Source organism: Echinops telfairi, unplaced genomic scaffold, assembly GCF_000313985.2.
Source record: "Echinops telfairi isolate 266 unplaced genomic scaffold, ASM31398v2 ScPeMD7_7469;HRSCAF=8507_1, whole genome shotgun sequence".
NCBI lineage: Eukaryota > Metazoa > Chordata > Mammalia > Afrosoricida > Tenrecidae > Echinops > Echinops telfairi.
The window spans coordinates 67050986-67064324 of NW_022111373.1; the positions used below are offsets into that span (position 1 = coordinate 67050986).

The following is a 13339-nucleotide window of genomic DNA, read 5'->3' on the forward strand; positions in this document are numbered from 1 at the left end:
ATGTGTTTCATGAGCCTGAAGAGGGCTTTATAGATTTGTATGGGACATATGGGCTAATATAAGACTTAAGGACTTGATCTGGACTGAGTTGGTATGTTTTCTAAATATTCAATTGCTCTTGTACATAAAGCTCTTTCTTATACATATATGAGTCTCCTTGGATTTGTTTTGCTACTCTACCTGGGCTGACACAGGGATTAATCATTTTACTATCCCACTTGGTAGAGTATGAGCCAGCTCAGATACAAGAACTTGGAGATCTCACTGTTACCAAGAAATAAGAACCAGGAGTGAGCATGTCCTTGTGACCTGCACTGCACCTCCTTGATACAGAAAACAGAAAGTTGTAATGCCATAGAAGTGGTGGCAGCACCACCAAGAACATGAAACAAAGCTGTGAGCTACACAGCCCAGGGAGCTTGAAAACTGAGTGGCTTTAGGCAGGCTGGTGATCTACTTTTCATAACACTAGCCAATGAAAACCTTATGATCACAATAGGCTCTTTTGTGCTTGCTAGGCGACCACCTGGATCCACTTGTTAAGTGGAAGTGGGAGAAATGCAGCAATAAAGAGACGCTTGTGTTTGGCCACTGACATCCAGGCACTTAATCAGGGGAACTAGGTATGCTGACTCAAGGAACTAGAGCTGAGCAAGAACTTTTGGGCTGAGGCTTATGGCACAGTAGAATGCCCTTTGAGCATTTATCAGCAGTGCTTAGAATAACATAGTAACATTTCCCAAGCAGGGCAGGGGGTACAGAGCTATACAGATGGATCAGAGAGAGGGTGTACCATTGACTAAATAAACGTTTCCTAAACTTTTCTGATTCTGAACTGCAATTTGCTAACTTCCCTAACATACCCTGCAATTGTGAATATTGTCTGTGAGTTCTATGTGCCCAATGAAAAGATGATCAAACCCAGCAACAAGTAGAAAGTGTGGTGGTAGGGATAGTTGGGGTTACAAATGATAAAGAAGGTTGAAGGATAGAAATTTCCCTTGGCTGATGTTGAGTTTGATTCTCCTTCCCCCTTGAGAAGTCAGAGGAAGTAAGATACTGCCCCCATGCCTTGATTTTTTTTTTTCTTTTTAAGGGGCAGAAGATTGTATGAGCATATTATGAGCAGGCACATTTGTAAAATCATGGCTAAACAAAGTAGAATGATTTATTTACTGTGAGGTTTCTGTCTTTAGAAGATAAGCTTTTTTTTACCCTTTTATAAGGGGGGCACATAAGTATATGCGCACAGTCTGGTGTATTCAGCATTTTCTGAATATATGTAAATAAGGAATCCTTTCAAGGTACATTCACCAACCATTTGTACTGGGATGGTTTGTGTGTTTCTGTGAAGCTGGGAGCTGTTCCACCAGTATTTCTAATACCAGCAAGGTCACCAATGATGAATAGGCACATAGGAGCTTCTAGATGAGTAGGAGCTTCTAGAGCAGCAGTTCTCAACCTGTGGGTCGTGACCCCTTTGGGGTCAAATGACCCTTTCACAGGGGTTGCCTGATTCATAACAGTAGCAAAATTATAGTTATGAAGTAGCAACGAAAATAATTTAATGATTGGGGGTCACCACAACATGAGGCACTGTATTAAAGGGTCGCGGCATTTGGCAGGTTGAGAACCACAGTTCTAGAGTAAGACAGACTCGGAAGAAAGAGCTGGTGATCTACTTCTTCAGAGTACTAACCAATGAAAACCTGACGGTCACAATAGAACACCTGTCATCAAGTGGGACCAATTACTAGAAGAAAGACATTATCTTTGGATGATATGGGTGATCGATTACCACAGTGGCTGCAGCATGGACTCAAACACACCAGGATTGTGAACGCAGGAGCAGGCAGCATTTCATTCCATTGTGCACAGGGTTATGAGTCTGAGTTAAGATGCTGACGGCTAATAACAATAACAATCTGGAGTACCTGTTACATCATTCTATGAATAACGTTTATGAAAGTGTCATACAAAAATAATTTAACTCATCTCATTTCAACAAACTCTTTTAGCTTTGTTACCTCTAATTATCAAATGCTTCGACTAGAGCCACATTTTTTCTGCCTATATTTTCAGCTCTTCCTCAGACCTTGAGAAATACATATGCTTATTTAAGTAGCTAAAAATTAAGTGAAGATTAATTATTGGTTCACAATAATTCTTACTCCTACTCTAATTTAAAAAAGTTTCCAAACTCACCGCCATCGAGTTGATGCTGAATCACAGCGACTCTATAGGACGTGGTAGAACTGTCCCTGTGAATTTCCAAGACTGTCACTCCTTATGGGAGTAGAAACTCTTTTTTGTCCGAAAGAGTGGCCGTGGTTTTGAACTGCTGACCTTGTAGTTAGCAGCCCAACATGTAACGACTTCGCCACCAGGAATCCACTAGGAAGTTTATATCCCAGCTCTGGTAACTGATCTGTATTATATAATCCTGCATTTGATTCCCTGTCTTAGATGTTCATATGACCATTGTTTTTTTAAAACTTGTATTTAGCTCTGTTCTTGGTCATCTCTCCTGAGGTCTGGAGTTCAGATTCTGAGACAAAGATTTCATTTTCAGGACTCTGTTAAGGATTAACCAGGTCTTTTGTTCACAGGCTACCTCCAATAGCTTAGTTGAATAGTTGAAGAAAGAACAAAAATTAATTATATCATTTGATTTGAACATTTATGATTGATTTCATTAACTAGCTGCTAATTTAAATAAGAATGGTAAATATTTAATCCAAGTATAATGTAGTCAAATAAGTGATAAGCAAGGATCCCTGGTGACGATGTCCTGCAAGACCTGGACTTCTGTGTATCTAACTGACTAGGTGCTCTAAGGGTGGAAGATAAGGCTGTTGGCTTCCAGAAAGATTTACAGAGCCTTGGCAATAAGTCTGAATCAGTTCTAAGGCATTAGATTTTAAGTAATAAGCATATTAGTTATTCAATTTGTGAAAATAACCCAACTAGTTTACCTAGCACGCAAATGATGTGACTTTCTATTCCTGTAATCAGTCACAGTCTTGGAAACCCTCAGGGGCAGTTCTACCTTGTCTTGTAGGGCCACTATGAGTTGGAATTGACTTCATGGTAGTAAATGAGTTCGTTTACCTAGCTACACCTGACTTAATGTCATACCAACAGAACACTTTTAAATAGACTTATTTGTTGGTAGCATCAGAGGTGAACCTATTGGTATTAAATTTTTTAGGATGTTAGGAGAATTAATGAGTGAAAAATTGTAAATGTTTCATTTAGAATTTCTTCCTTGATTGTAACATTGTATAATAAAGTATGATTTCGTTAAAAAATTAAGCCGAGTGCTTAATGAAGACTGAGTGCACTAATATTTCACTTAGGTACACATTGTGTACATGCGTGCGCATACGCGCACACACACACACACACACACACACACACACCCTCTGGTGTTGTAGCGGTTGACATGATGCACTGACTGTCACAAAGTAAGCAGTTTGAAACTACCAGCTTCTCTGTGGGAGAAAGGCGAGGTTTTCTGCTCCCCTAAGATTTATATTCTCGGACCCCCACAAGGGTAGGTCTAGCTCGTTGGCTAGGGCCACCATGAGTTGGATTTGACTTGATGGCAGTGAGTTTGTGTGAGATTAAACAAGAACCAGCTCACTCACAATGACTAAGGGGTCAGGAAAGGCACGGTCACAATTAAGAAAAATAGGTAAGATAAAGTTTATGGGTGGGGTGTAAGGGACTCCTGAAGCATAGACATTCCAGGGCCTAGAACTTTATTCCAGGCAGGTTTATACAGTCCTTATCATGTATCCTGCATTCTGTGACATGAAATTGTGTTGTCACATAAAAGGATTGTTGACAATTACTATAAAGGCTAACAAAGAAGCAAGAATATCTTTAGCCAACTAGACTAGTCTGGAAGGGAGTATAACTGAATACCTGCAGAATGCAGTGTTTCAGCTGGGAGAGAAAGCACTGACTTTATCTTAGCCTAAGGTCAGAATTTCAGAGTCTCAGCTCCCTAGTAGAGCTGACAGCTTTTTCCCACGGCCTTGCTTAAATTATGGAATATAGCAACAGTCCTGTCTTACTTGAGAAAGGAAAATGAGCTACAGATCACCGTCCCATAAATGTACTCTCCTTCCTGGAAGCCCAGGAATTCCAAGCAACAGAGCATACCTTAAGACAATCTGTGCCCACAATTTGGATTTTGAGTTTATATATACATTATACACACACACATACACATATATGTATATATGTAAAGCAATTTTACAATGTTCTCTTTTATACTTGTGATTTTACCTGATGATATTAATAAAGTATAGAAATGTGAAAGCAATTTCACAATTTCTGCAGTCTTTGACAGCTAGTACATTCTGTTTAATATATGGAATTAAAAAGACATACCAAACAAGCCCACAAATCATAATTTCAAGTGATGCAAGATAGTAAATAGCAAGGAATGTTCAGCATATGGTAATGTTGAATAATAACTCTTCATGTTGACGCGGGTTGACAGAATGGGATGAGTGTTCCCAAAGCACAATCATATTGTGCAGATTAGTCACACTAAAATCTTTAATGAATATTTATCAATATATACCAGACTCAAGAATTTAAGAGTATTTGTAAAGCGGAGAATCATCAAAGATCTAAAAATATTTTTGTAATAAGCATTTTAACTGACTTTTAAAAGAGGCAAAAACACAGTACAATTCTGCACTTCAGGACTGCTAACATATGCCAATTTTAAGCGATTATCCCTGTGAACACTCTACATAAGTTTCAGTATGTTTTCAATTTTCCAGTTTCCTGTATCGCAGGGAAATGAAAGTTTTATTCTTAAGAATCCAAACTTGTACAGGATTAAGCACTTTGAAAATAGAGCTTTCTAAAAAGGAAAAAAATATATAACAAAGCTTTAGATTAATTTAAAATACCATATCTAAGAAGATGAAATAATGACAAAAATAATAAAAATTTAAAATTTAATCTGATATTGTGATGAGTCTCAAAATGAGCTAAAAATCAACATCAGAAAAAAGGGAAAACAGAAGAAAAGCCATGTGAGAAATAGAAAGGCTATTCTTTAGGAAGAAAACCCAGTTATTAACAGGGCACACATGGCAGCCCAGTCTGGCCTCTGAGTACACATCAACCTTGGCATGGGACCCATGTCCCTGTTCCCCTTGCTCAATCCACTCCCAACATATTCTCTTCGGCACACACTCACAGAGGTGTCCTGTGCTTCTACATCCTCTTCTCTCTGTTGCACTAGTCTCTTTAGCCTTCAGACTACAACACGAATGATGGTTCCATAAGCCTTTTCTTCCTTGCTGTTTCCCCTAAATTCTCAGCTCTTCACAAGTTTGCAATTATGTTTATGAAATTCTATGGTTAATGCTTGCCATCTCACATACAGACTGAAATCAGGGACATACAGACTGAAATCAGGTACTGAAATCAGGGACAAGTTCATCGAAATCAGGGACTTTGTATATTTTGTTCATCGATGTATCCCTAGTGCTTAGCATATGAACACCTGTTCAATGAATGGATGAGAAGACATATTTAGAATTTTTTGCCTTCATTCTATGACATCAAAGCCATGCGGTACTCAAATAGTAAATGCAAACGGCGAGGTTTGTGAGGTTGCCACAAGACATAAGGAGAAAATCGCAAGTGTAAGGGGACAGTTGCTGGGCCTACAGGATGAGGACCGTTGTCTCAGGGACACCAGGATGAACTGGCATAACAGAGTTCACAAAGACAATATTCTATATCCTAATTTGGTGGGTAGCATCTGTGGTGGTAAAAATTCATGAGTAGTCATTTAAGGTGGAACTATCAGTCCACCAAAGGAAAGAAGAGTAATGAAAATTGAGACACATGGAAGCAATCAGTCTGATGAACTAATGGAGACTGCAAGCATCCGTCTCTACAACCCTGTGACCCAAAGAACTAGAAGGTCCCTTGTTCCCACTACCAACTGCTCTGACAAGGATCCCACTAGGAGGTCCTTGACACAGGGGGAGAAAAGTGGAAGAGAACTCAAAATCATAAGAGGCTTGGCCCACAGGTTCAATGGAGACCAGGGGGATTGTAAGACGATGGCCCTTCAACTCACCAGGTTAAAATAATCAACAATTTAAGATCAAAAGGGCAGCATTTACCCCCAGAGAAAGTTCAGAAGCTTGGAAAAGAAAGAGGGTTGAAAACAGAGACACAAGGATTAAGTGGGATAAATGGCGGTATATTGAAGGGATTGCAATGGATGAGCTGAAATCAGAAAGCGTATAAAATGTTGAATATGAAACTATGGTCTGCTCTGTCAACCTTCATTTAACTAACAGTAAAAAAAGTTTTTCAAATGTCTGAAATTACACATATGCTTAGTATTGAAAGCAACTAGTGAAGTTAGACTTCTCAGACACATTTATTGAGATATAATGGGTAAATAAACTATAAATTAAAAACTTCCTATAAAATCATTTCTTTATCACCTGTCATTGTGGGCCTTTAAGCTGATTCTGAATCATAGTGACCCTAGGCAACATAACCTGACACATTAGCCCTTAACTAACTGAAAAGCTGATCATTCAAACCCACCCAGTGATGCCTCAGAAGACAGGATTGGCAACTTGCTTCCAAGAGGTCACAATCTGAAAAACCCCACGCAGCAGTTTTATCCTGCACATATGGGTTCATCTTTAATTTGATCAACTGGGAGACAACCAACAATAATAACAACAAAGATTTGTAAGTATGTGATAGAATATTTACTATCACAAATCAAAGATAACAGTAGTGAATAGTTACTACTGAACTATTTAGTAAGTTGATGATAACAATATTAATAACAGGTTGTATGGCTAAATTGTCAAGTTGAAATAACTCACCCAAGTAAAATCTCTGAGTCTCTTTATATAAACACTGGAGTATGAGTGTTTCATAAATCCACAAGTAATTACTTACCATCACTCATGGGTTGTATGACCTTGAATAAGTTACTTAAGCTCTGTGTATCTGTTTACTTATCAATAAAAAATAGAATAATAGCAACTAATCAGTTACAAGAGTAAAATATGACAGCGTACGTGAAACACAAAGCAAAATGCTTAGCAAGGTAAATCTTCAAACTTTCCATCTGGACACCTATACTAGGCACTCTACGGTAATATATATAAGGCATATATGTATTTACATATATATACATAAAGGTTCATACCTATCCTTGAATTGAACTCTATAAATTAGTAAAAATATAAAAAATTATACATCTATCTCAATTCAAGATCAATATTTCAATTTCTTGTGATCAAAATGGAAATATCCTAAAGTATAAAAAATAAAACTAAACTGAATAATTTATCTCGTTTGCTTTCTTTGGGGAAAAAAGAGGAGTCATAAGTGAGTATCAAACACAACATCAATTAATAAATTTACTAAACATTTTTTTATTTTAAAAATTCTTTATAGCAGACAGCACAAGATTTTCAAGGCTGACTGCCACAGCCTTTTCCTGTAGCAGGACAGGTGCGTTTGAACCACTGATTGCACAGTTAACAGCCAGGGGCTTTAGCAACTATACCACCAGGGCCCTTTATGTAGGAGCCGTCAGGGTCTTAAGGGCCAACAATTATATAAGTAGCAGATAATGCAAGAATTGACATGATTTAAGTCAACTTTTAGAGTCGTAAAAGTTTTTATAAATCACCACTAACTTGCTCATTTAAGGTGGAAGAAAAGGAACATAACATTTATTGAGTGCTCATTGGCAAAAGCAAACACAGTGATTTTATTAAAATGCTAATTTAGAAAATCTCTCTGGATCACATGTATTTGAAAGCTGTTTAATAAATTATTGTATAATACAGTGCTACCTCAATTGTTGAACTCAATTTTATTCCAAATTCATGTTTGAACAATGAAACGTTCGAGAACTAAACATATTTATTTTCCCATAAGAAATAATGGCAAAATAAATAATTGGTTCAGAGGCCCAAAAGTTACTTATAAATTCAATTGTCCGTGACTTTATATCACTACAAAGACTTAGCTTTCTAACACGGTCTCAGATAAGCTATCGTCGTGGAGTTGTTTTTGACTACCAAGTTAACAGTCATTTTCAGCCTCTTTGATGGTCTGGGTCCTTTGGTTCGTGGTTAACAATTTCACATCATTTGCTACATTCGCTGCTTAATCACAATTTTTTTCCCCTCAAAAATGTTGATAATGTTGACTTAGTCTCATTGTATTCAGCCACCAAATCAGAGAAGCGGCAACCTGATTCAAATTTTGAAATGATTTCTTTCTTTAACTCTGTCATGGTTCTCAGTTGTCTTCTTAGTGCCATTTTTGGTATCACTAACATTCTTTGGGGCCATGGTTCAATATGTTATGCAGATAAAGCATATACAAAGTGCAGTGACGAATTTTAATGCACGATCACAAGCAGATATTGTCTGAGCGAGAGTAGCACTTAGACGGAAGCATCACCCCGTGGGGCTGAAGTGAGAGTCAGTGCATGACTAACTCTCAACCCATACAGGTTTGGTCAAGTCAGATTTTCAGTTTGATTAGCAAGCAAAGTTATGAACACTGAACAGATTTTTTTTTTCAAATGTTGCTGTTCGAGTGGTGGAAAGTTTGAGCTTGGAGCCATTCGACAAACTAGGTATCACTGTATGGGGGAGGTGAATAAGGATTACTACTAGAGCGGTCATTTACACACACACGGGTTTATTCTAAGCAAACATGTTTAAACCTGTTTCTGCCATCAGTGGATGGCTGCAGACAGGTTGTTTCAGAAGCACACTGGTCTTAGGCTCATTAGGGTACCTTCGAAGGAGAGGTCCAGGGAAAACAGTGGCTTTTGAGGGGATCTGCAGGGCAGATTAAATTCAAGACAGAAGCCAGCTAAGAAAGTTACGGTGGCAGCTTCTTTGGATTCCCACAAGATAATCTGGCTACATTTTCTCCAAAGACATGGAATGACCGTGGGGGCTTTTCATGAAGTTTTCAGGTGAAAAAAAGAGATCAGGACAGTTGTGCTGAGGGAATTTTTTCCATCATGACAATACACCTGTTCATTTTTCAAGGGTAGCAAAGGGCAATCTTAAAAAAATTTCATTGGAAAACCTTCCTTCATTCAGCCTACACCCCCCTCCCCACAGCCTTCTTTTTGTTCCTTAAACTAAAAGAACATTTTTAAGGAACCGATTTGAGCTAAAGAGTGAAAAAATGCTGTGTTGGCTTGGTGTAAATTGAAGAGCACCAATTAGAGAGAGAGAAATACCAATTAGAGAGAGAGAAATACTGTCTTCAGAAGTGCACTGACCTGATGGGGGCTATGTTGAGAAACGGCGCCTCATATTTTTAAAAATGTTTGCTTAATAACGGTGAATATGATTTTGTAGATATATTTTGTGACTTGCTCTCATATTTTAGTAACTTCACCAAGTGTGGAAAAAAAATCAAAGATGTAACTCTTCCACATCAAACCAGTATATTTCCCCCTCACCCATACCCTGCTTTGTGTATCAGACAAAACAAATGGACCAAGTTTTACAATGATGACAGAACTGTCTCTATTGTCCATCTCTTTGAATCTTCCTCATCCAACACCATGGCTCGCACATCACACTCATCACTCACTGACTTAACAAAACAAAGTAGAGGTCTACCTGGCTTTATGGGCTTCCCTTTATTGCTCAGAGCACATATTGTGTATTTTATAAATTGAAGGTTTGGGACAACCTTGTGCTGAATTCTGCCAATAGCATGTGTTCACTTTATGCCTCTGTATCACATTTTGGAAATTCCCCGAATATGTCAACCTTATTTTCATAATGCTATCATGCAACTATTAGACAACCCTATCAGGTAAAAAAAAAAATTTCTATGTGCTAAGAAATAAGAGCGCCACATGACCAGCTTTATCACGATATTTTCATTTTTTGTGGCACTCTGGAAGAAGACCCACAATAACTCTGGAGGTATGCCTGTGTGGAGCTCTCTGCAGACTGCAAACTGCTTGCCATTTATTTTTCTTTCCCATCTACAATATGCTGAGAGAGGTTCGCTCTTGAATGTCCATCACTTGGTCATTGTTTTGGTCATTATTTAAAGAGATTATGCAACCTCTTAACTTTAGGAAGGATTGGATTTTGGGAAGATAATTAATAACTTCATAGGATAAACATGAAGTAGTAAGAGATAACAAAACTTAGGTTTTACATATATTAACTGAACCTGTACTGTCTCAGGGTCCGGCATAGTACTGTACATTGACAATGTTTTTAAGCATAAGTAGATCAGATTAGTTGTACCCCATAAAAACCCAATGACACAAAAATTAACCCAACCCCAGCATTATAACTCAACAATGCTTATTTCTTATTTTAAAAAATATCAAACTGCCTCTGGCCTTCAGGCTTTCCGTTTCTTAAAGGCCTGGGGTATGTCTCACTTAATCTTTACAACCTGTCAGTCTATATTTGAAAACTTATTTTTCCTAGGAACTCTTTATCCTTTAAAAAATTCTCATGACTTTAAGAGTTTTTTGCTTATTTGGGTTATATTTGCCATAAGTAAAATGGATACTGAGAAAAATGGGGGGGGGGTGGTGGCGCAGTTGATTCTATTAAAAATAACCAAATATATGTGATACATAATTTTTATTGGAAATTACTAATTTTCCAAGCAAAAATTCTTGTGAAGGCATTGTTTCACACTTTTCCAAATGTGTTTGATAGTTGTCTTGATTAAAAACAGTTGGGTTCTCATTAGCTTATTCATTCAACCAGATGGAATGTTATTTTAATTGAATTGATTAAAGGAAATCTAACTTTACACAGGTATAGACCTAGAGAAGACATTGAGGACCCACTGGGATTCTCACACCATACTTTGAGAACTACTTTGAGACACTTTTTAGTATAGCCATTGTATGGTCATCAATCAATAATTATTTGCTAAATTAATGAATATTTTTAGAAAGAGCAACTAATTCATGGGGGGGACACCTGCACATATCCAAACATACAAGTTATTTGTACTTTTTTTTTAATTCAACTGATGGTATTCTTTGTAAGTGCTCCTTGTTAGACTGTGTTGAAACAGCAGGTATTTCAATTCTCAATTCATTACAGTAAACGGGGAGGTAACTAGAGTGTGCAAACAGTAAAAATAAAGCATATTAATAGAAATAAGTAGATAACCAAAAATAGACATCTTATTTGAAAAAATGTCAAGCATGACCAAATCCAATGGGTAATTTGAATGTGATATGCCTCTCGGTTAAGCAGTAAATTAGATTGAAACACTTTATTGAACACAAGCTGGATGCTAATATTTTGAGTATTCTATATGCCATTTCTAATTAATCCATAAAAACCACAAGCAAAATGTTGCTATGTTTTCTGTACTTCTGATATAAATATGAACAGGACTTAACCAAATACCAGAGTGAAAATATTTGATTAAAACATTTTGGAATTTATAAAACATAATTCTATCTCTTTAAAATAGTTTTTAGAATATTCAGAAACTTTAAGAAATATCTTACTTTTACAAATTATATAGTGAAATGTTCATGTCTTCTCATTATTTGAGCAAAGAATAAAATAACTTACTTTGCCTTTTCTTGAAACTGAGGCTCCTGGGAGGCCAGTTTAGGTTCTGTTCCGAGGTTTTTCAGCATCCGCTGCCTCCTCTTTCTACTTGGTGCAATGTCAGTGACATCAGGACTTGAAATAATAGAATCATCTTTTCTTAAAGTGCCTGAAAAAAATGTGGCAAAAGTGATGCATATAATTTGTAAATAAAATATCATCTTGCTGTTTTTAGCACTGCTACAAAATGACCTTATGACAACAGTTCTCACCCTGTGGGTTGCCACCCCTTTGGGGGTCGAACGACCCTTTCACAGGGGTCAGCCAGATTCATAACAATAGCAAAATTATAGTTATGAAGTAGTAACAAAAATAATTTTATGGGGGTTCAGCACAACATGATGAACTGTCTTAAAGGGTCGTGACACTAGGAAGGTGGAGAACCACTGCTTTAAGATACAGTGAAGCCTGTGAGGACCAGAACTTGCGCAGGCTGCTGGCTTTTCTGGGTCTTGGAAGTTGTATGCCTGTGCCAGAGTGCAGTCTCACCATTTCTCCACAGCTACTGGTTGAACGTGTTTGAGTTTTTCCTCTTCTGACAGGTTTCTGCCTCACACAGATTTGGGGCTTTAAAGGTTTGGCTGTAGTCTTTTAAGCCTTATGCAGATTTAGGAGGTGAATTAGGTGGGTAGGTAATACTTAACTAAGAATACAAAACCCACAGTTCATTAAACGCGTGGAATAATCTGACCAAGATGGTCTTCACCGGTCTTAGCAACAGCTTTTCTCAATGCATTATTAACCAGAGAAAAGATACTTAGCCAGTGATTCGATTCCAATTCACAGTGTTTCCAAGACTGTAAATCTTTATGAGTGCAGAGAGCCTTCTTTGTCTCCCACTGAGCTGGTGGTAGGTATGAACTGATGACCTATAGTTCACTAAAACCCACATCTCTGTTTAACAAACAACAAAAAAGGGTGGGTTCTCCTTTGCTATTGGCAAATAAAGCAACACTATCTAGATAATTAGGACTTCAAGTGCTCTGTTGACTTACATGTTTGTTTTCCCAGCATATTAATCTTTTTATGTGATTGGGTGAGGGGGCAGCTTTTGTTTGACACGTTGAAAAGTCCTTAGTAATGTGTAAAAAGTTACAAAAGAGGAAAGTGATGGGCTGCAGGTCCTGTGTATGTCAGTTCCTTCAGTATAAAAGGTTGTGCATTTATGCATGAGTGGAATTAAGAATCAAGAAACTGAGGAGACTTTCCCCCCTTAATCTTTAAGAAAATTTTTTGTGTGTGGGTGATATTATTAGAATAAAACATATTCAATCATTAACATTTCTTCTTTCTGAGATGAAGCGTGATCCAAGGGTCAGCTGATGATACTACTGAGTACAAGTGTTGCTTGGCACTTAATGTAATCTTATTAACAAAGTGCTCAATGCATAAATTCTCAAAAATAGTAGTTACTATTAAGAATTTAAAAAAAAATAGAGGTAGGAGAAGAGTTTCAGGAAAGCAGGTAATAGTGTCTTTGTGATCTTAAAAAGGTCCAAAAAAAGGCACAGATTACACAACAGGGAAACTATGTAAGAACTGTTGTAGGTTTTCTTTGCTGGAATGTGATATATGTGTTCTTGAAAAATCCATTCTACAAAATAACATAGTGGTGAAAAAAATAAGGCTTCATCACACCATTCAGTATCTATGCAGCTTTGTCACTGTTG

At 37.4% G+C, this 13339-nt stretch overlaps 1 protein-coding gene across 1 annotated transcript in view; it reads right to left on the reverse strand.

Annotated features, from left to right (window-relative positions):
- XRCC4 (X-ray repair cross complementing 4) overlaps nucleotides 1-13339 on the reverse strand; it is a 279731-nt gene that overhangs the window by 103152 nt on the left and 163240 nt on the right. The window contains exon 7 of the mRNA XM_004703650.3: nucleotides 11631-11778. Coding sequence (XP_004703707.1) covers nucleotides 11631-11778 — 148 coding nt within the window. The remainder of the gene's footprint in view (nucleotides 1-11630; nucleotides 11779-13339) is intronic.